The 19,943-nt window shown below is 54.0% G+C and overlaps 1 protein-coding gene across 2 annotated transcripts; it reads left to right on the top strand.

The window, feature by feature from the left end:
- The first annotated feature begins 4,041 nt into the window (after nucleotides 1–4,041).
- On the top strand, nucleotides 4,042–19,717 carry E(z) (histone-lysine N-methyltransferase E(z)). 2 transcript variants are annotated; one of them, XM_037229837.1, is made up of 14 exons: nucleotides 4,042–4,087; nucleotides 6,078–6,243; nucleotides 7,146–7,363; nucleotides 7,841–8,023; nucleotides 8,446–8,567; nucleotides 11,726–11,880; nucleotides 12,327–12,427; nucleotides 13,296–13,467; nucleotides 14,035–14,249; nucleotides 16,043–16,304; nucleotides 16,683–16,807; nucleotides 17,797–18,025; nucleotides 18,587–18,752; nucleotides 19,217–19,717. In XM_037229837.1, exons 2-14 carry the CDS (start codon nucleotides 6,102–6,104, stop codon nucleotides 19,275–19,277), a joined length of 2,151 nt encoding a protein of 716 aa, XP_037085732.1. In that variant the 5' UTR covers nucleotides 4,042–4,087; nucleotides 6,078–6,101; the 3' UTR covers nucleotides 19,278–19,717. The 2 variants fall into 2 exon arrangements, with proteins under 2 accessions (XP_037085732.1, XP_037085733.1); XM_037229838.1 differs by having other exon boundaries at nucleotides 4,068–4,087; nucleotides 6,075–6,243.
- The last annotated feature ends 226 nt before the right edge of the window (nucleotides 19,718–19,943 follow it).

The raw sequence follows: 19,943 nt of genomic DNA, 5'->3' as shown, positions 1-19,943 counted from the left end.
CAGCCGGTCGCCCCCGGGCCTTTCGTGGAGCACGCTGTTGGCTGGCGGTGGTGCGGTCTGGTGACGAGCAGCCAGCGTTGCCGCGGCAGCTTGGCGGAGCGTGGCGTGCTGCTAGGCGGCGGGTGGGGGTCGGGCCCGAGTCCAATCGGGCCCTTAATCTTAAGTCCCGAGTGTCTCTTCTGCCTCTCTTCGGGCCTCCTAAAACGAAGCCTTTGACCGACTAAGGGCCACTAGCCGAGACATGACCCTCTGTTATGCGCTGTGGGCCTATGGCAGACATCAGGGCCCCAACCACTGTTCCAGGGACCCAGACCAATGCAGATCATGGCCCCTGATCTTGCTCCTGCTTGAGAAATGGGCCCCAGGGTTCAAACTGACAGGAAGCCAACTGCTGGCCAACTTAGACACCCCACGTTGTCTAAGGTGGTCCTCAAAAGGTGCGAGGGGAAATCGAACTGATATTTCAGATCACGACCCTACGTGCTGCGATTCTTTATGTCACTTACAGTCAGTCCTTCGAGCCCTTATGCCCTCCAGCCGGGTCTTTGATGGTCGGTTCTGTCGGGTCGCCCGGCCCCTCTTCGGGCCTCAGTGGGCACTGACCTTGGTCGGCTCGGGGCCCCTTGCGAGCACAGGGCCATCTGTAAGGCGCTGTGGGTCCCTGCAAGATACAGAGGTCCCGAACAGAGCAATTCACTGGCTCCGGCTTTGTAGCTGATCGGGAAGCGGGTCCTCAGACCAATACCCACACGGAGCGGACCGCGCAGTACTGGTGGTGCCTGATTGACACATAGACCCATATCTGCTTAAGATGTCGCTGATTGGCGCAAAGGGCTGACTGTCATTTGAGGGTTCGTCCCGCAGGCCGGGGCTCCTGAATAAGACTCCGACCAGCCCTTCCTGCCCTTAGACCATCCAATCGAGCTTACGTAAATTGTTCGATGTATTAGCGAGGAGCATTATTCACATAGATAAGATAGTAGTATTAGCCTTATTCCTCGGAAAACCAGGAGAATAGAGATAAAGTTAGGTTGACATTTCGGCAACATGCCTTTCCCGAAACAATAGAAGAAGCCATTGTCACCTCTGCTATGGATTCGAGAAATGCATGTTGCCAAAATATCAACCTAACCATATTTCTATTCTCCTGGTTTTTTCCGAGGAATAAAGCTGATACTACTGTCTTACCTCCAATCGAGCCATTAATCGTCGGGTCTGCTATGCGCAAATGTTTTTGCCATAAAAATTGCTAGCTAGGTTTCTGGATTTTAATCGTTCCACTCTGTGGCGGCGTCCCCCATACTGGCCACCATTACGTTGCGCAGAAATTTCTCCACGTTATATCGTCGTCGTTTTCTTCAACTCGATTTTTTTTGGCTAGGAGTGACGTGACTAGAGGTACTGACTCCTCATTTTTTTCCAGCAAATTTTGCGTTGCTCGCCAGACAGATTCCTCATTGACACCAAACGGCAATCACGAGATTCCCAAAGCCCAGCAAGCGCTGTGACTGGCTCAATTTAGAGGAAGTTCCTGTATGTTTTTTTCTTTAAGTTGCGTACTCGCGCATGACGTTGTGTATTGCATAATATTATGAATGCATTTCTGAGATAGTGACTGTACTCACTTATATTTACCTCACGAAAGAAAAGAAAGCTTCTAGCGAGTGATATGTCTACCTGCAATAATAATATTTTCTTTGAATAATTATGCGTATCATTGTTAATGGCGGCTGTTGGTTAATTGGCCCGCTGTAATGATTTGCAGGTAAATATGGAGGCAATTCCCTGCCATAACCGACGAACTGGGGCGATTGCAAATAGCGGCGAGAACATTGGCCCACCGACATTACATGGGCTATTACGAAACAGATGCTCTCGCCCTATCATGGGCAGCAAACTTGACTTTTCTGAGATTCCGTAACTAGCATTTGTACATTCACACCATTTCATGCATGCTTGTCACCGGTCATAATAAAGGGGCACCTATAGTGTGGTCACTACACACAGTCCGCTCAGGTTATGTGCAACGATCAGACCCCCTTAATCATGAGCGGAACCTCACAGCCACACGCCTCGCATACCTCAGACTTTGTCCACAGTAAATAGCAGCCGCCTGGTGCAAGGCTCACCGTGGCATCACCACGTAGCCCCCATCTTCTCTCGCCACAGAATAATTCCGGAACACCTCACCGGCACGCCGGAATCCTTCACCGGCTTCTTCTCAGTCGCCGAAATCACTCATCAGCGCGCCGGGATCTCTCGCCGGCTCTTAACATTTTGTCGCCGAAATCACTCGTCGACATGCCGGCATCCCTCATCGGCTCATATGTGCAAACATTGCATCCTGGAGTGGTCGTAAAAATTATAAAAACGGTACCTCCAGGAACACAATTCGCTGCCGCTACTCAGCATCAGTTACTCATGGTGACCTTAGCAGACCCCTTTCTGTGGCCGCGTGTCAATCTACCAATGGAAAAATCAGTCAACTTTTTCGAAAGCCCAACTCCCTTTCCCGACTTCCACTTTCTGGAAGTTGCAAGAGAGTGACTGAAAAGCGAGTCTCACGTTCTGCAAGTCGCGAATCCACCAACAGTACCCTACATGTGCTACTGCCGCCCTCGCCAGCGGCCAGCGACGTGAAAAAATGAAAAAAAATCACCTCATCTGCGAGTCGCGGGGAGATCGACCAACAGCCAACTCCCTGGCTTATGTAGGGAGTGGGAGCTTTCAACTCACGGCCAGACAACTGCCTACGTACTGCGTGGGAGTTTCCCCATCGCTCCCCGCGAGGAGTCATAACGCGAAGCATCTGTGACGCATTTAGTCCGTGGTGACAAAAATCCTTTCATTACACTCGTGGGAAATTCGCAGCCGGCCCAAGCCGTACGCATTATGTGAGCTATGCAAGATCATTAATTTGACAATGAAATATGGACCTGACCACGATGCATCCCCTCTCATGCTGCAAAATTCCGGTCGCATATTGTTCATTATGCTGCCATTTTCCAGTAGACTGTCCACTGAAGTGCATGGAAAAGCAGCAAGCAGGGGTCTGTTAGTCAAACAACACACATTAGCGACACATCTATAGATTAGGCATGATAATTACTGCGGCACGATGTAAGCACGAAAAGAGAGGACGACATACAACAGATCAGAATTTACGTGTGAACACGTAATTTCAAAAAGACGTCCAGAACGCGTATTCTTAATTACCTAAAGTGAGAAAAAGGGTCAGGGATCCCAGGATCGCCGAAGGGTTGGCGATTCTTCCGCCGGACTTCAATTTTGGCGAGGTGAAGGCGCCGAGCGCCCGGCCGTCGGCGCGCCAGGCCGATATGGTCTCCCACCACCGTGTCCCTCTCAGTGCTACTTTACAAACGTGCCCATGTACTCCTTGAACGTGTACTGGTTGAACGTGCCCTTCTCCGACGAAGCCGGTGTTTTTAGGGGCGGCCCCCTATTGACCGTCCTGGCGCGCATGTCCGTAGCGAGTGCTCGGGCCAAACGCAACAAACAAAAACCGCACTCGCACAATGAAAAGGCTACATGCCACATGCGACAAAAGCCACATGGGCCACACGCCAGTGACGGCATGTGGCCCGCGGCAGACATATCTATCGATGCGCCGCGCGCCACAGATCCGGTGGGCCTTTCAGACTCTTCGGGCCCACTCGAACACTGCATCTGGCCGACTTGGGGTCCCTTGCCAGCACAGGGCCCCCACCAGGCGCTGTGGGGCCGTGACTAATGTAAATCGCTGATTCCGGCTTTGTCCCTGATTGAGAAATGGGCCTTCAGACCCAGGCCGTTACTGAACCGAAGGTGTGTTATTGGTGGTGTCCGACCGACATGTAGGCACTTATCGACACGGGGATCCTGACCAGCGCTCAGCACCCCCTGGCTGGCATTGTAGTGTCTTTTCCGTTTGTGTTGTATCTTAGTGACGTCCTAGACGCCGTGCAATACAGGATATAGAAACTCAGTTCGTCCGAAATGACGTCATCACCAGCTGGCTTATTCATGCGCGCATGCGCGAGCCACGCTTCCTTGAAAAGACGCGCTTCAATTATCAACAGTGTTGGCGGTGAGTACGGGTGGTGGGGGGTTGTCCATGATATTTCCTTTATATTCAGTATATGAGCGAACTTACCTTGGGAACAGCATGATTTTCCAAAACAATGTTATTGAAGTAGCATATCGTCCAGTTTTCAAGGAGGTCGTGTGATTTGAATATTTTTTTAATTTTCTTTGTATCCTTGTGTTGAGGAATGTAGGACGCATTAATGACCTTCACAGAAGACACCACGAATAGCCATGAAACAGATATGACATATATATATATATATATATATATATATACACCTATAGGTAAAGGTATATTAGTCATAACAATCATAGCAAACAGGCATGGCAAATTGTTGTAATGAGCCAATCTTAATGTGATAAATTAATGATGTTCAAATATCATGGAAAATAGACTCATTCACAACATTGTTCAGTCATACAGGATAGCTTTATGTATGAAATGAAATAGCATTTGTACTGAAATAACAAGGATGAATAAGTGTGTGTACAACAAAGGTAGTGTTTTTGTGTTGATGTTTTGGAAGGATCACTTATCAGTGGTAGGATCTGGGTGGACTTTGAGAATGCAAAGGCTGCTTGTTTCCAAAATTTTAGGTGAGGGTCTGAGTGGATGCCCAAGTCTCTCATAACTTGTGTTGCTTCAAGAAGCCAAGAACTAATCCCTGCATATTATATATGTGCTTCAGATTCCTTGACCTAATATGCAGAGCTTTACACTTTGATTTGTTAAATGGGAGTTGCTGTCTGTCAGACTACTGGATGTCAAGGTCTCACTGAAGCTCTTGCATCTAACCAGATGAAATTTCACTGGGATAGACTTTGGTGGCACCTTTGAATACTTTGATTGAGGAGTTTGCCACATCAGGCATATCATTTATGTAAATAACAAATGGGAGTTGCCCCAGGACCAACCCCTAAGGAATGCCACTGATGACAGGGGATCAATTAGAGTGAGTGCCCCTGACATCAAGCTTTTGCTACCACCTAGTCAGAAAGGCTTCTATCCACTGAAGCCATTTGTGGGACATGCCACAGGCCTGCAGTTTGCTAGGCAGGTGTTTGTGGGGAACAGAATTAAAAGCCTTATGCAAATACAGATGTAGTGTGTCACTTGGTTTTACCTCGTCAGTCAGTCCACTCCAATCCTTGACGGCCTCCAACAGATGACTGCTGCATGCCTTCTTGGTGTGGAGATGATGCTGATGTTTGGATAGCTGCCCAGATGGGTTTAAGTAGGTCATCAGCAGGTCATTGATGATAGGCACCAGGATCTTGCAGGGTATGACATTAAAAAAAACTCCCAATTTTCCTACAACTCAGAATCCATCATAATTGCCCAATTTACTTTCCAAGCATGCAATTTAGTTGTGCATAATCTGTATAAGATTTAGGGGCTCATTTACCAGCTGTTTTTTCCCCACCCTAAAAGTTTTGGTGACCAAAACACTTGCTTGAAGGTGTTCTTGGTCATGTTTTGGGCACAGAGGCATCATTATTTAATGTGAGTTTGGGGCAGGAGATGGACAGGGCATGCAAGTGCATAATTATCTAGGTCCTCAAAGGCCAGTTTTCTTTGTCTCTGACCTCCAGGCTGATTTTGTGTGTAATGACTATCACTGATAGATGCATAGACATGAAAATATCCTACCATTGGGATTTAGTTGGCCCTAGAAACTGCTGAAGACTCAGGTGCAATCTCAGGAGATAGGAGACTGTGGGCACTTGGGATCATGTGTCCCACTCCTGCTTGTACCAACAATAACCGTATTTGGGTTAGTGGCTTGACCAGTCAGTCATCACCATGTCCACCCCAAAGCAGTGTATTCCCCCATTAGTTTGTCAGGTTTTCTCATCATGAAATCAAGGTCAGCTGACTTCTCTATCTCTTCCTTTGGTTAGTCACCATTGGTGCACTTGGCTGCTGTCTTTTTGCATTTAGTGCTTCATATCCACCACATCCTTCTTACAAGCACCATCTTCGCCAGCAGTTGTAGCCACCTGCCTAGCCCGTCATGGCGCCGTCCAAGCCGAAGCTGCCGGCCGACTGGAAGAAGTGGGTCAAGTTTGAATATATGCGCCTGCGCACGCTACGCCGTTACAAGCGCGCCGATGAGATCAAGTCGGCCTGGAACGAGAACCGGCAGCTGCTGTCAGGTAGGCTGGCCGGCTACGCGGCCCACGTCCGCCACCGTCCGGCGGCAAGAGGCAGAGCGGCCACGCGCCGGAGGGCGCAGCGAGCTGCCCCGGGCATGGCCACGCGGACGCGGGCAAGGGCCGCGGTGAGCTGCCCCGGGCATGGCCACGCGGACGCGGGCAAGGGCCGCGGTGAGCTGCCCCGGGCACGGCCACGCGGACGCGGGCAGGGGCCGCGGTGAGCTGCCCCGGGCACGGCCACGCGGACGCGGGCAAGGGCCGCGGTGAGCTGCCCCGGGCATGGCCACGCGGACGCGGGCAAGGGCCGCGGTGAGCTGCCCCGGGCACGGCCACGCGGACGCGGGCAAGGGCCGCGGTGAGCTGCCCCGGGCACGGCCACGCGGACGCGGGCAGGGGCCGCGGTGAGCTGCCCCGGGCACGGCCGGGAGGCGTCTCGTGGGTTCCTGGCCATCAAGTTCCTGTCAGAGTGAGCTGATGTGTTATGTGCCGAGGATTTTTCTGGCCATTTTTTCAGATAGTTTCTCTACCTCACTAAATCAGTCCCATAGTGTTCTTTTTGTCAAATTTTCCCCGATCAGTTTGCGTGGATGGGTCTTGTTTCAAAGCCGTTATCAGATGATCGTATGTATATCGGCACTGAAGTGTATTGATCCAAGAAAATGTAATTCTCAGCAAACAGAAGCAATAAGTCACGATCTGAGATGTCGTTCCGACCATTGTAGTTCTTCTTTCCCACTAATGGGCAATGAACAGTATTATCTGGATCCAGATAACCAGGCATCAGCTGGCATCAGCGTGGCATGAGGCATCAGCTGATGGTACCACTACCGCCAGCCCTTGCTGACACTGGCGCGTGACATATTGTCTCAGTCTGCTGATCGGCAGCGCGTGCTACCCCCCAGACCAGCTGTTGGACGAGGACCGGCGCCAGCTGACCTCGGGTGCCGTTTGGCTCGCGCCCGTCGAGAAGCAGCTGGCCGGCAAGATCAGCAAGCTGGCGTCAGCGGACGTGCAGAGCGGCGAGCGGCGGGACAGGGCCAGCGTGCCGCTGCGCATGCTCTACCAGGCCAACCCGCTGCCCACCATGTACAAGTGGTCACCCATACAGACCAACTTCATGGTGAGCAGCGGTGCCGGGCGGCGCGTAGGCCACGCTGTGCGCGCGCACACGAGATAGGTCTGTGGCAGCTAGAGTGATGTATTTTTGGTGGATTTTGGGGCTGTACTCCCAGCAGGCTACGCCCCTCCTACTGCAGGACAAAACGTGCATGTCTGCTGCCTGCTGACAAAGTACGTATCCGACATACAGCGGCGCCTGCGTTCACGATGTCTCACGCCATTGGGGTTAATGTCAAACACCACACGCGCTTATTGTCTAATGATGCAGATGCGCTGTGGTTAATGCCTTAATCTTCCAATGCCGTGTATCCACGGGTGCGTCGCATTACTCTCTGGCGACGGCTCTGTTACCACGGCGACAGCAATGCCTCACAGACGCCGAGCGGTAGCAATCACAAGAGGAGTGTTTCAGCTGAGGGTGCAGCAGCTTTTGACGGCACGGTCGGCGGCATGTAAGGCACCATGATGGCCATGGCAGGTGGAGGACGAGACGGTGCTGCACAACATCCCGTACATGGGGGACGAGGTGCTGGACAAGGACGGCTCTTTCATCGAGGAGCTCATCAAGAACTACGATGGCAAGGTTCATGGTGACCAGGAGCCGGGCTTCATTGACGACGAGATCTTCGTGGACCTCGTGAAGGCGCTCATCCCGTACCAGGTGTGTGGTCGGACGATAAGATCCGGTAGTGGTCTTGGGGTGGACCCAGTGTCGGAGGTGGGATTCGACTAGGCGAGGAAGACTTCCGCACAGGATGGCGGGAGGCATCGGAGGAGTATGAGGACGAGGTTTTGACGGATCTGTGTTAAATCACGGCTTCGTTACGGGGGTCGTCGGTCCTGCCAGTAGCGTTCGACTGATTTAAATGGCGTACACTATTTTGTGTTACCAGTGGTGGTGGCATTACCATGCCCGTGTTAGCTGTAAGGGTGATTGCGATTGCCCTGATGTAACATTGCTACTTTCTGAACATTCATTGAAGTGTTTCACACTGGAATCCTGCCGCCATGTCAGCTCAATGCTTCGAGACCGCGAGTGGAATGCACTCGCCGACTGACCTCCGACCTGCCACCTGTCGGCAGAACAAGGAGAGCCAGGACTCGGACGCCGCCGTCAGTGATGACGCCCGCCCCGCCACGCCCGTGTTCGAGGCCGTCTCAGAGATGTTCCCCGACAGGGGCACGCCACGCGAGCTCAAGGAGAAGTCAGTAGCTCATGCCGTCACCTTTTTGCTCGACCTTTGTTAGTTGTTCGTGTCTCTGCATGCTTAATGTGGTGTGACGTTTGTTCGTCCTGCCAGTGCCGCAGTTGGAGTTGGTTCGTGATATGAGTTTTGTCAAGAGACGGGCCGCGGTTTATTATGGCGCTCCCCTGAACTTGCCCCCTCCCCCCCCAACCCCCAACCCCAACCCTTCTCACAGAAAGACCCCGGACTTTGGTCACTTCATTTCCAGACCATCAGTTAGTTATCTTGCGCGGGAAAGGGTCCTCCAAATGTGACCCACCTTATTTCTAGAGGCCATTTTTGTTTGTGTGTTCAACTGATTCGACTGAAAGAGGAGCCAGAGATTACCGGAAGATGTAATTTAGCACACATTTAGAGCAAATAGAATTCAGTTAAGCAGGAATTAAAGGATTGCATCAATGAAGCAGCGGGCACTTTTCACCTTACGATGACAAATGGTGCCTTTCTGTTAGCACGTGCTCGGAGGGGGGGGGGTTGAATTATCTCCCGCCCAAGGGTTCTTCCGGAATGATTTCGGAATGGCGCGGCGATGCTGCGCCAAACTTTGGATACCTGTGGGTGGTTGAGTGGCGGATCTTTTGCTGTAGAAGATTAGATGTGCCTTGTAAGGTCGCTGACGTATTCCATCGGCCAGGGTCGGGTATGAAGGTCGGACCGAGATCCAAATCAACCCGCTTTTTTATTCGAGAGCTTGCTGTCTGGAATAGTTTCTGGCGCTCATTTCGGAATTATTTCTAGCAGAGACGGGAACAGACACGTTCCATGGACATCTTTAAAGTAGAGTTAGGCCATCGACCTGAAAGGACCTGGGTCAGCATTTTTTAAGAACATGCCGCCTAACGTTATCCCTTATGCTTATTCAAATGCAAATACTGAAATACTTGTTGGATTTTTATCACTGTTGCCTTCAAAAGACCAAAAAGGTCAGTAACCTTAGATGAAAACCATTGACTTGGAACAGGTATCCACCTTCAAGGCGGTTGCATGAGGAGATCTTTTTGGACCAATCCGCAGTTTCAACCTTTTCGGCCGTATTTGTCACGAAAGTTATGACTTAGGAGTGTCTAGCTATCTTAATTTTTGAGATTCAGGGGTCAAATTGACACAGTCCCCCCCCCCCTCCCCTATCCGAGCGAAGGGTAACCAGCTGGCCGGCCGGGCGCATGTTAAATAAGAACTGTCTGGGTAGTAACATATTTGCTGGGGGTTTTCCAGAGATGTTTGGGGCGGTGGATTAAACCCCAGCGTAGATTTCGTCATGGTCAAACATTTGTATTGATATACCCATCCCTTGTTTGGTTGGAAACCTTATTTTTTCTCTTTAGAATTGATCAACAAAAACAAAAACAAACTTGTGGAATAGTTAAAGCACGTGCGTTCACCGTCCAGGAAAAATAACACCTTAGTGCGGCGTCGCAGTCTCCATGCGTTGTTCGGCACCAGCCTCGCAGTAGTACCCAGCGGCGGCAACAGCCATGCGAAACCGATCTTGTATCGGAAGCTGATACTTTCCAGCACTTTATGGAATCGATTGGTATATGCGATTCCACCCGTGCGATGTTCAGATTGATCCGATGGGCACTGATTACCATATGCAGCGCGAAGAACTCGTGACGCGATGACATCATCTCTACTGCTCTTGTTGCTGTAACTGCCAATTCCATTCAGAGGATCAACTTCGAAATTGCACAGGTAAAATGTTCTGGTTAGGAGTAGGAGCTGAAGAGCATTCCGTCCGATCCCAGGACCCCCCTCCCAGTGGTTGCCATTCTGGCGATACGGAGACTGTCTCCCGTGGTCGGTACAGAGACCCTCAGAGGGATACGTCGTGCACTGGTCCCTCCCTGATGTGGCAGGTGCTCTGACCGGGACATGTGGCACCGAATCGACGCAGGTGCCTTCAATGATGCAAAATGATCTCATACTGGTGCAAAGAGTCGAAAAACTGGCACCGAGACACTAAGTCGGCTCATCGGCCCTGGTCGAAACGGTGCGGAGGGCCCCTAGTTTGGTGCTGGGGCCTCTGACTGGCACAGGGCCTTTTCACCGCATCGTTGTAAATGTTTGCACCGTCATTTCTAATATCTTCTTTCATTGTCAAGGGGGCTTCTACCAACGCGAGAGGTCTTTGACATTCGGGGCGTTAACAAACAAAACAATCCCTATCCCCGCTCGGCAAATATGCCCCATGGCGACCTGGGGTCATTGCCGACACAGTGTTCCCCGTTAGGCACTTCAGGGTCCTTTTCTGTTCCAGGGGCCCCTAACAATGAAATGGCTTTGTGACTGACGTTTGCAGTCTCGGCCTTGCTCCTGCTCGGAAAAAGGGCTCCCTAGGGCCCAGGCCTGGCTGTCGGGCACTGGCGGTCGCAGTCCGCTGACTCGAATGTAGTCCCATGGACCAGAGACTATATGTAGAGCTGACTGGAATATAGTCTCATGTGCCAGGGAATATGTATATATATATATATATATATATATATATATATATATATATATATATATATATAGCTGACTGGAATATGGCCTCATGTGCCAGAGACTATATATATATAGAGCTGACTGGAATATGGCCTCATGTGCCAGAGACTATATATATATAGAGCTGACTGGAATATTGCTCTCATGTACCAGAGACTATATATAGAGCTGACTGGAATAGTGCTCTCATGTACCAGAGACCATATCTAGAGGTGACTGGAATAGCGCTCTCATGTACCAGAGACCATATATAGAGCTGACTGGATTAGTGTGCTCATGTACCAGAGGCTATATATAGAGCTGACTAGAATAGTGCTCTCATGTACCAGAGACTATATATAGAGCTGACTGGAATATAGTCTCATGCACCAGAGACTATATATATAGAGCTGACTGGAATAGTGCTCTCATGTACCAGAGACTATATATAGAGCTGACTGGAGTAGTGCTCTCATGTGCCACGAATGAATAATTATTGTTACTACGTTTCCCATGCTCTCAGGTAACTACGGCGCTGCCATGGCGCGCTGCTGAATGCAGACATTGCAGCACTGCCGTTCTGTACTGTCGCTGTGCGAGCCGTGTGATCTCGCTCGTCGTGGACGGCGGCTACCATGACTGGCTGTGTGCGGCAGGTACCACGAGCTGATGGACCCGCAGGCGCTGCCGCCCGAGTGCACGCCCAACATTGACGGGCCCACCGCGCAGTCGGTGCCCCGTGAGCAGACCATGCACTCGTTCCGCACGCTCTTCTGTCGCCGCTGCTACAAGTACGACTGCTTCCTGCACCGTGAGTGGTGGCGTCTCCAGCGGGCCGGCTGACGCTCGCCGGTGGGTGGGGGGAGCCGGGCGCACGCCGCGTCGATTGGGGCGTACTGTGTTGCCAGCGGGGTTCTTGGGCACCTGAAGGTGGACGTTTAAGACTTTGCAGCCCCTTTTGGGCTGTGTGTCTGCGTCGTTGCCTCTTGACAACGTGCGCTTGGTTCGGGGCTCTGTTCGCGCTTCCTCCCGGGTCATCCTCATGCTTTTGGACCGCTGTTGACATGCAGCTTCATCGTGTCAAAATTCCTCGCGCCGTTTCTGTAGACGTGCGTCCGACGCGCACGCCACGTGTGCTCGACTGGCGCGGACCGTGACCCCGAGCATCGGTCCGGCCGCCGCGCCCGGCTGCGCGCACCGGCTCTCCGCCTGACCCCCAGCGGGCAGCGTCGGTGTGACCTGCGCTGTCGTCGGCAGGCCTCAAGTCGTACCACCCGGGCCCGAGCTCCCACAAACGCAAGACGCCAGACCTGCCCATCTCGACGGAGCCGTGCGGCGAGAACTGCTACCTACACTTGGTGAGCGACAGGTCCTGCCGGCTGGTAACGATCCTGTGCCGATCATGTGACGACAAACAGTCATTGGAGCCGTCCTCTCGGGTTGTCACTATGTTGCGCTGTTACTCCATTTGGTGTGGTCCCGTTGTCATGCAGTTGAACTAAGTTAAGTACTGCGGCTATGATTGTAACACTGGGTGCACTTCCTGTCACGAAATGGGCGGGGCTATTTGGGGTTACGCATCCGTATGCGGGATTTTCGAATATTCAGCCAAATACGTTGATTCAAAGAATATTTAAGCTTGGAATCCTATGTAAATGTACCCACATACCCCAATTTCCCGATACAAATGTTCCACCCCCGAAGCGGCACCGAAGAATATACGCTGGGGTCACGTTCCACGACACTGCTTGCATCTGACGTCATCATATCCATCCAAGTGATCCTAATGAGCACCGAACATCTCGACGTCACAGCACCAGCTACGACGAAACTGTTGACCTCTGAAGCCACCTCACATAGCCGTCATCACCATCCGAGCCTGGGTACCCGGTACTCCGGCCGTCGCCGACAGCGCCGCGCCCTCGCCGCACCGATCTGACGCCCAGCGCCCTCGCCGCGCCGATCTAACACCCCCGCGCCCTCGCCGCGCCGATCTGACGCCCCGCACCCTCGCCGCGCCGATCTGACGCCCCGCACCCTCGCCGCGCCAATCTGACACCTCCGCGCCCTCGCCGCGCCGATCTAACACCCCCGCGCCCTCGCCGCGCCGATCTGACGCCCCGCACCCTCGCCGCGCCGATCTGACACCCCGCGCCCTCGTCGCGCCGATCTGGCACCCCGCGCCCTCGCCGCGCCGATCTGACACCCGCGCCCTCGCCCCGACAGGACGGTGAACGGGACAAAATCGTGGCGCGTCTCCAGCCGCCCGACGAGGACTCGAGCGACTCGCGGCCGCGCAAGACGCTCAAGCCCTGGTCTGTCGACTCCGGCAACGAAGCCAGCTCCGAGGACAGCAACGACAGCGTCCATCCGGAGACCACCAAGTCGGCTCTCACTGGTCAGTGGCGGCACGTAAAACGACAGCGTCCATCCGGAGACCAAGTCGGGTCTCACTGGTCAGCCCCGCCCCAGCCCCGCCCCAGCCCCGCCCCAGCCCCAGCCCCGCCCCCGCCCCAGCCCCGCCCCAGCCCCGGGAGGGAGGGAGGGAGGGAGTGACTGGAGTCAGAGTGGGTGGCTGAGTGAGTGACTGAGTGAGTGAATGACTGAGTGAGTGAATGACTGAGTGAGTGAATGACTGAGTGAGTGACTGACTGCGTGACTGACTGCGTGACTGACTGCGTGAATGACTGACTGAGTGACTAAGTGAGTGCGTGGGTGCGTGCGTGCATGCGTGCGTGGGGTTCGACGCCCCGTTCAGACCGCTGTACGAGTCGGCACCGCTGTGCCGCACGACCCCGGCTTGGGCCGTGAGTCGCACTGCCTGTGTACCGCACGGAGTACAGCCCGTGTCTACGGAAGCCACGTGGTGGCCGTGCGGTGCTGCACCCGCGCCCGCGCGCCGCAACACCGCGCGGGACTCGTGTGACGTCTCCTCACACAGTGCGCGCGTGCCGGCGTGCCACAGGCGCGCTGCAGGGCGTGGTGACCAGCATGGACCGGCACCGGCGGCGCACCGGCTCCGGCGAGGGCTCGGCGGCCGGCGCCGACGCAGCCGACCCGGCCGCCGACGACGAGGCGTGGACCGGCGCCGACCAGTCGCTCTTCCGCACGCTGCACCCGATCTTCCTCAATAACTACTGCGCTGTCGCGCAGGCCATGATCTCCAAGACGTGCCAGCAGGTGCGGTGGGGACGGCAGGTTCGGGGGAAGTCCAGCTCGCCTGTTGTGGTGGCCGTGCTTGCCTGTTGGGGTATCGCTTTGGTGTACGGGTTGTTTTTGGCGCTCGCGTGCGTTCCGGGCAGTACATTAAATTTAGTTTTGGCTCTCGGTGTGCGAGAACAAAGCTTTTAAAATCGTGGCTTGTGGTGAAAACAAATAGCCGAGATGAATTTGCACTGAGTACACAACTGGTACATTCTTTAGCAGTAGTTTACAGTGAATGCCATTCACTAGCTGGTCTCGGTGATTGCCAAAGACGGTTGAAGATTGGCAGTTTGTAGTTCTGAGAGTTTCTAGTTTCCCGAGTAATTGCTTCCTTCCTAAGTGTATGCCTACGCGTACTGTGCGTTTAACCTGTGGGGCACATAGAAAGCTGGTGGCATTGCCAGTTTTATTATGAAAGCTGAGTCTCGATTAGGGTTGATGAAGCCAACGCCTCAGATGTTATACACCTGTTGCCTAGTTCCCCAGGGCACGTCCTGACAACTTCATGATTGAAATGTCATGCTGCTGTTTTTTGGGCTTGGGGGCGCGTCAACAGCCGCAGCCATTTTGGACAAAAGAAATAGTATGCGAGCCACTACGGAAGCCACTAGTGGACTTTCATGCAAGCCACCACAGAAGCCACTAGTGGAATGTTATGCAAGCCACCTACAATAGCCATTAGTGAAATCTCATGCAAGCCACCACAGTATGCTTGGAACATTTGGCACATGGTAGTTAGTGCAGCGAAGTACCAGCCGAGGTAGTGTCTTTCTCACGGTCAGGGGCGGATGCTGGGACGACGCGATACCCACCTAGGCTTCCTATAACCTAGGTATATTTAATATGGACCAGGAATGTCGTTTCCTATTCAGTTAGATGCAAATGGCCTCCCCCCTCCCCCCCCCCACACACACCAGCTTTGAGAAGAAACTGGGTAACACCCAAGGGAGAAAGCAGTGCTTTAGCCATTTATCTGGTTCCAACGATTTTATCTGCTCCTTCCCAAACTTACACACAAAACTAGACCCGTCTGGGACGTCAGAATACTGCTGCCAAGTGATCGGGGAAAGCAAACCAGTCAGAAATAGTAAGCATCTGCTACATCAACTCACCGACGTTGAGTCTGCTTCAATACTATCCTCAGTGTATGACGCTGCGCTAAATTTATAAGTAGCATTCATGTTGTCAACCAATCCCACCGCCACTGCCCGAAATGGCTCGAAATAAACGTCGGAACTCATAATGCTATAGAAATGACGCGCATAGAGGAGCAGTCTTTAACAACATAGCTGCTGCCAGTTGATAATCTGGTTTGATATTGCTTGTTTAGGCTCCTAATGATTCTCGTAAATGTGTTAATTGGCCGCACAGGGGAGCAGTCTTTAATGGTAGAACCGCTGTGAGTGATTTATCGGTTAGAGATGGGCTTCTAATGATTTTCTTGAAGAAAAGTCGTTAATTTTGGCCAAATATAGATGAAACCGAAAGCAGATTTCAAAAATCTTGCCTTAATATTTCAGTTGGTAATCATGGGCCTGTCCAATTGAGAACGAGAAATCCTTCCTTAGCTTTACGTTCACACCATAATTTGCTGGCAACGCTTGTGCAAGGGCTAAAAAAATGCACTCTACCCAATGCCACTTTTGTGCGTTTCGGTCTCGTATTCAGCTCGCATTTCGTGGTCGAGAATATACCTTCTCTCCAATGCAAAATCGGGCCGTGTTTCGCAGATACGGAATGCTTAATGGCCTATTCCTTCTGTCCGTCAGGTGTACCGGTTCGCCCAGGAAGAGGCGTCGAACCTGCCCGCCGAGGAGCACGTCAAAGACAGCACGCCGCCACGCAAGAAGAAGAAGAAGCTGCGCCTCTGGTCGGTGCATTGCCGCAAGATTCAGCTCAAGAAGGACACGTCCAGCAACCACGTGTACAACTACACGCCCTGCAACCACCCGGGCCAGCCGTGTGACGAGACCTGCTCGTGCGTCGGCGCGCAGAACTTCTGCGAGAAGTTCTGCCAGTGCTCGCTCGACTGTGAGTGCCGGGCCGGCATGCCCGACACGTGCTCGAGCGCTCCGCCGACACGGTGTGCTCCCGACGCGCCTCTCTGATGTAGACGGCTCTACGGGCTGGCCAATCGACACGGTGTCCGACACGGCATGCCGTGCTCACCGGCGCGGCGGAACGCTGCGCGAGGGCTGCCGTCCCGCTCCGCCGGGCAGCATCCCGCCTGCGCTTTTCGCCGAGCGGCGCTCCGTCACGGACGGAACCACATGCGTTTTCCATCGCTTCACAACGCAGCATAAGGTTTTCTCCCAAGACGGAAGCTCTGAGAAGCTACCGAGTGGCGCCCCACACTTGGTGCGTTATGTCGCGGCCCGGCGTCGCCCTGACCCGGAGTTCGTGTCGCAGGTCAAAACCGGTTCCCGGGCTGCCGGTGCAAGGCGCAGTGCAACACGAAGCAGTGCCCGTGTTTCCTGGCTGTGCGCGAGTGCGACCCGGACCTGTGCCGCAGCTGCGGTGCCCACCACCTGCAGGTCAGCGCGACGGCGCGGGGAGGGGAGGCCCCGGCACGGGACCCCGGGCGTGGGGATGGGTCAGCACAGGAGCGGGGGGGGGGGGGAGAGGTGTCATTTCAGGTAGGACGGACGTGACCGCGATGTCGTGGTCAGGTCAACGCGAGGGCGGTCGTATAGAACTGGGTTGGGTCAGAGAAACCAGGGCCCGATCAGGACGGAAGTCGACGGGAGAGGCAGGGGTTGCGTCAGAGTGGGAGTGGTCAAGGAGTCCTGGCTGATGAATGGGGCGGGGAACCTGGGTCAGTTCAGACTGGGATGGGGACCGCCAGGGAGACTGGGTGAGATCAGGACCAGTTGAGGTCAGGAGAGCCCGGGGACGGGATGGCGACTCGGCACGAAGCGGTCATAAGGATCAGGTTAAGGTCAGGTCGTCCTCCTGCCCCAAGGCTCGGTTCAGATCCGTGCGAGGTAGATGGGAGAGACCTGGGTCAGCTCTGGCTCGTCGTCGTTTGGGGCGTGCGGTGGGTCATGTCATGGTGTCGGCGCCGGCGCCATAGATCACCTGTTGTGTTTGAAATTTGTCGCCGGTTGTCGCCAAGTCTAATGCGACCGTCTGTCGGCCAGTACAAATGGACATTTGACGATAAAGTATGCTTGTCGCGCGCTTCCGAATAGCCCGCTGAAAAAGCTGTTCAACACTTCAGCTTCATCGGGTCCTGGTGCTCGCTTGTGATAAGTACATGTTCTTGTGGTGCAACTGATGGAAAATGTGAGTTCGATGTCCATCACAAGGTCTGTCACCGCTCCCTGTTTACGTGACGGTTAACGACGCTGGCGGCCGCAGAGCCTATTATGTATCGATGGCCAATCATTGACAACAGATGTCCTCGGCGTGCCGTGTGCCATCGACTCGGGCAGTCCGGCCCGGATTCTCCCCGCCTCGGCGCGCGCAGCCCAGCCTGTGCCGTTCGCCTTTGGGCCTGCCTCACCTCCGTGCCGCTCGGCAGGTGGACAAGATCCAGTGTAAGAACGTGAGCGTGCAGCGCGGCCTGCACAAGCACCTGCTGATGGCGCCGTCGGACGTGGCCGGCTGGGGCATCTTCCTGGAGGACTCGGCGCAGAAGAACGAGTTCATCTCGGAGTACTGCGGCGAGGTCATCACGCAGGACGAGGCCGACCGGCGCGGCAAGGTCTACGACAAGTACATGTGCTCGTTCCTGTTCAATCTCAATAACGGTGAGGCTTGGGTTCGACGGGAAAGCGCCCCGACGGGCTGCAAACTCTTCACTGCATGTCGCGAAGAGCGTGACGTGATGGTGTGGTGCCATGCCCCAGACATCTGTGATGGTGTTGTGCCATGCTCCAGACATCTGTGATGGTGTTGTGCCATGCTCCAGACATGTGTGGCGCGTTGTGTCACCCCAGAATCTGGGATGGTGTTGTGTCATGTCCCAGACAACTGTGCGCGTTGTGTCATGCCCCAGAATGTGTAATGGTGTTGTGTCACCTCCTCCCCCTCCCAGACATCTGTGATGGTGTCACAGCATGCCTCAGACATCCGCAGTCCTCGTCGTACTCGCTGCGATGGGTGTGGGCGAGTGATGTGCCGAAGTGTGCGGGTATCGTCGCTGTGTTTTGCCAACTGCGGGATCGTGGAGCTGATCAGGCCCATTTCAACACTGATCCCGCGTGATTAGTCTGGGCCTGAAATGCAGGGACAAGCAAGCGGAAATCGCGTGCATTGTGGGTGGCAACCCGTTCCGCTTCTGTTCATGACACAGCGCACGACCGTTTCAGATTTTGTGGTGGACGCTACCAGGAAGGGCAACAAAATCCGTTTCGCCAACCATTCCATCAACCCCAACTGCTACGCCAAGGTGATGATGGTCAACGGCGACCACAGGATCGGCATCTTCGCCAAGCGACCGATCCAGCCTGGTGACGAGCTATTTTTTGACTACAGGTGGGCGATGGCGACTCGACCGACCCGGGCGCCGGAGTCGGTTGCTGTTCTTGGCCTGATATGGGCCAGAGCGGGCTTCCAGTCAGGCCACGGTCTGTGGTCTTAGCGGCGCTTCGTGTTTTCACCGACTGCAATCTGTCGGCACATGTTTGTGGACGCGTGCCGCTGATGTTACCAGTATGTTCGGCCCGGATGCTCCTTCTCATAACCGCAGTTGACAGTAGGAACTAAAAGGTCGGAATGTATGTAGGGCTGCAGATTGTTGGACAGGCGCTTTAAGTTTGAGGTGACCATCTTGCTGTTTCTGAGAGGATCATAAACCACTGCAATGCCACCCGAGTACTACGCTGTATTTACTTACAATACTTGTCTCGCCGAGCACTACTGGGTATTATCACCAGTGTTTAGTCGCCTTATCAAAGCGCCCAATGTCGTCATTATCACGGCCGCTCTCTGGTTTGCAGATACGGACCCACGGAGCAGCTCAAGTTTGTAGGCATCGAACGCGAGATGGAGTTTCTGTGAGGCCGGCTGGCGCTGCGCCGACCCCCTCCCCCACGGCGCTGGCCGCGACGGGCCGCGGTTTGCCTGACTCCCGGGTCCGAGGTCGCGCCATCGGAGGCGCCCAGATGGCTGGCCTGTGGCGCCGGACCGGCTCTTTGCACTGTCTGTCCCTCTGTCTGTCTGTTTGTCTGGCTGTCTCGCCGGAGACGGTGGGGCGCGGCGGGCTGCGTGGTCATGTCCGCAGTCTGTTTCCCTAGGCGCTAAGGCAAGCCGTTGGAGGCAATGGCTGCGCCAGCGCCGTCCCTCACAATGCATGGTATCGCATATCGTGACATGGGTGATCAGCGCCCAGACTTTGTTTACTGTCGTGTCGAAAGACAGGTTTAGCTCTTGCCTCTGTCACTCATCGATGTACACGTCTCCATCGAGATGCTTCAGAAAAATACACCACGGACGCCGCACCCGGTTTTTGTAAGCACCACTGCAGGGCACAGGTGGCTTACTTCCTCGAAAGTCTGCCGCACCGTGACTCACGAGGGCTTGATGTTTATTTAGCATCGGTAGAATGACAAGGAAAAGTTGAAAGTTGAAAAGTGCCGTATGAGGTATTTTTTCAGTAAAGTCGCTGTCAAGGGAGGATATCTGGGATGCCACACGTGTGCTGGACTCAGAGAACCTGCCCGTGAA

Source organism: Pollicipes pollicipes, unplaced genomic scaffold (genome assembly GCF_011947565.3).
Source record: "Pollicipes pollicipes isolate AB1234 unplaced genomic scaffold, Ppol_2.1 Scaffold_6138;HRSCAF=7277_pilon_pilon_pilon, whole genome shotgun sequence".
NCBI lineage: Eukaryota > Metazoa > Arthropoda > Thecostraca > Pollicipedomorpha > Pollicipedidae > Pollicipes > Pollicipes pollicipes.
Note: the sequence above shows the minus strand (reverse complement) of the source record. Positions and strands in the feature narration are given on the sequence as shown.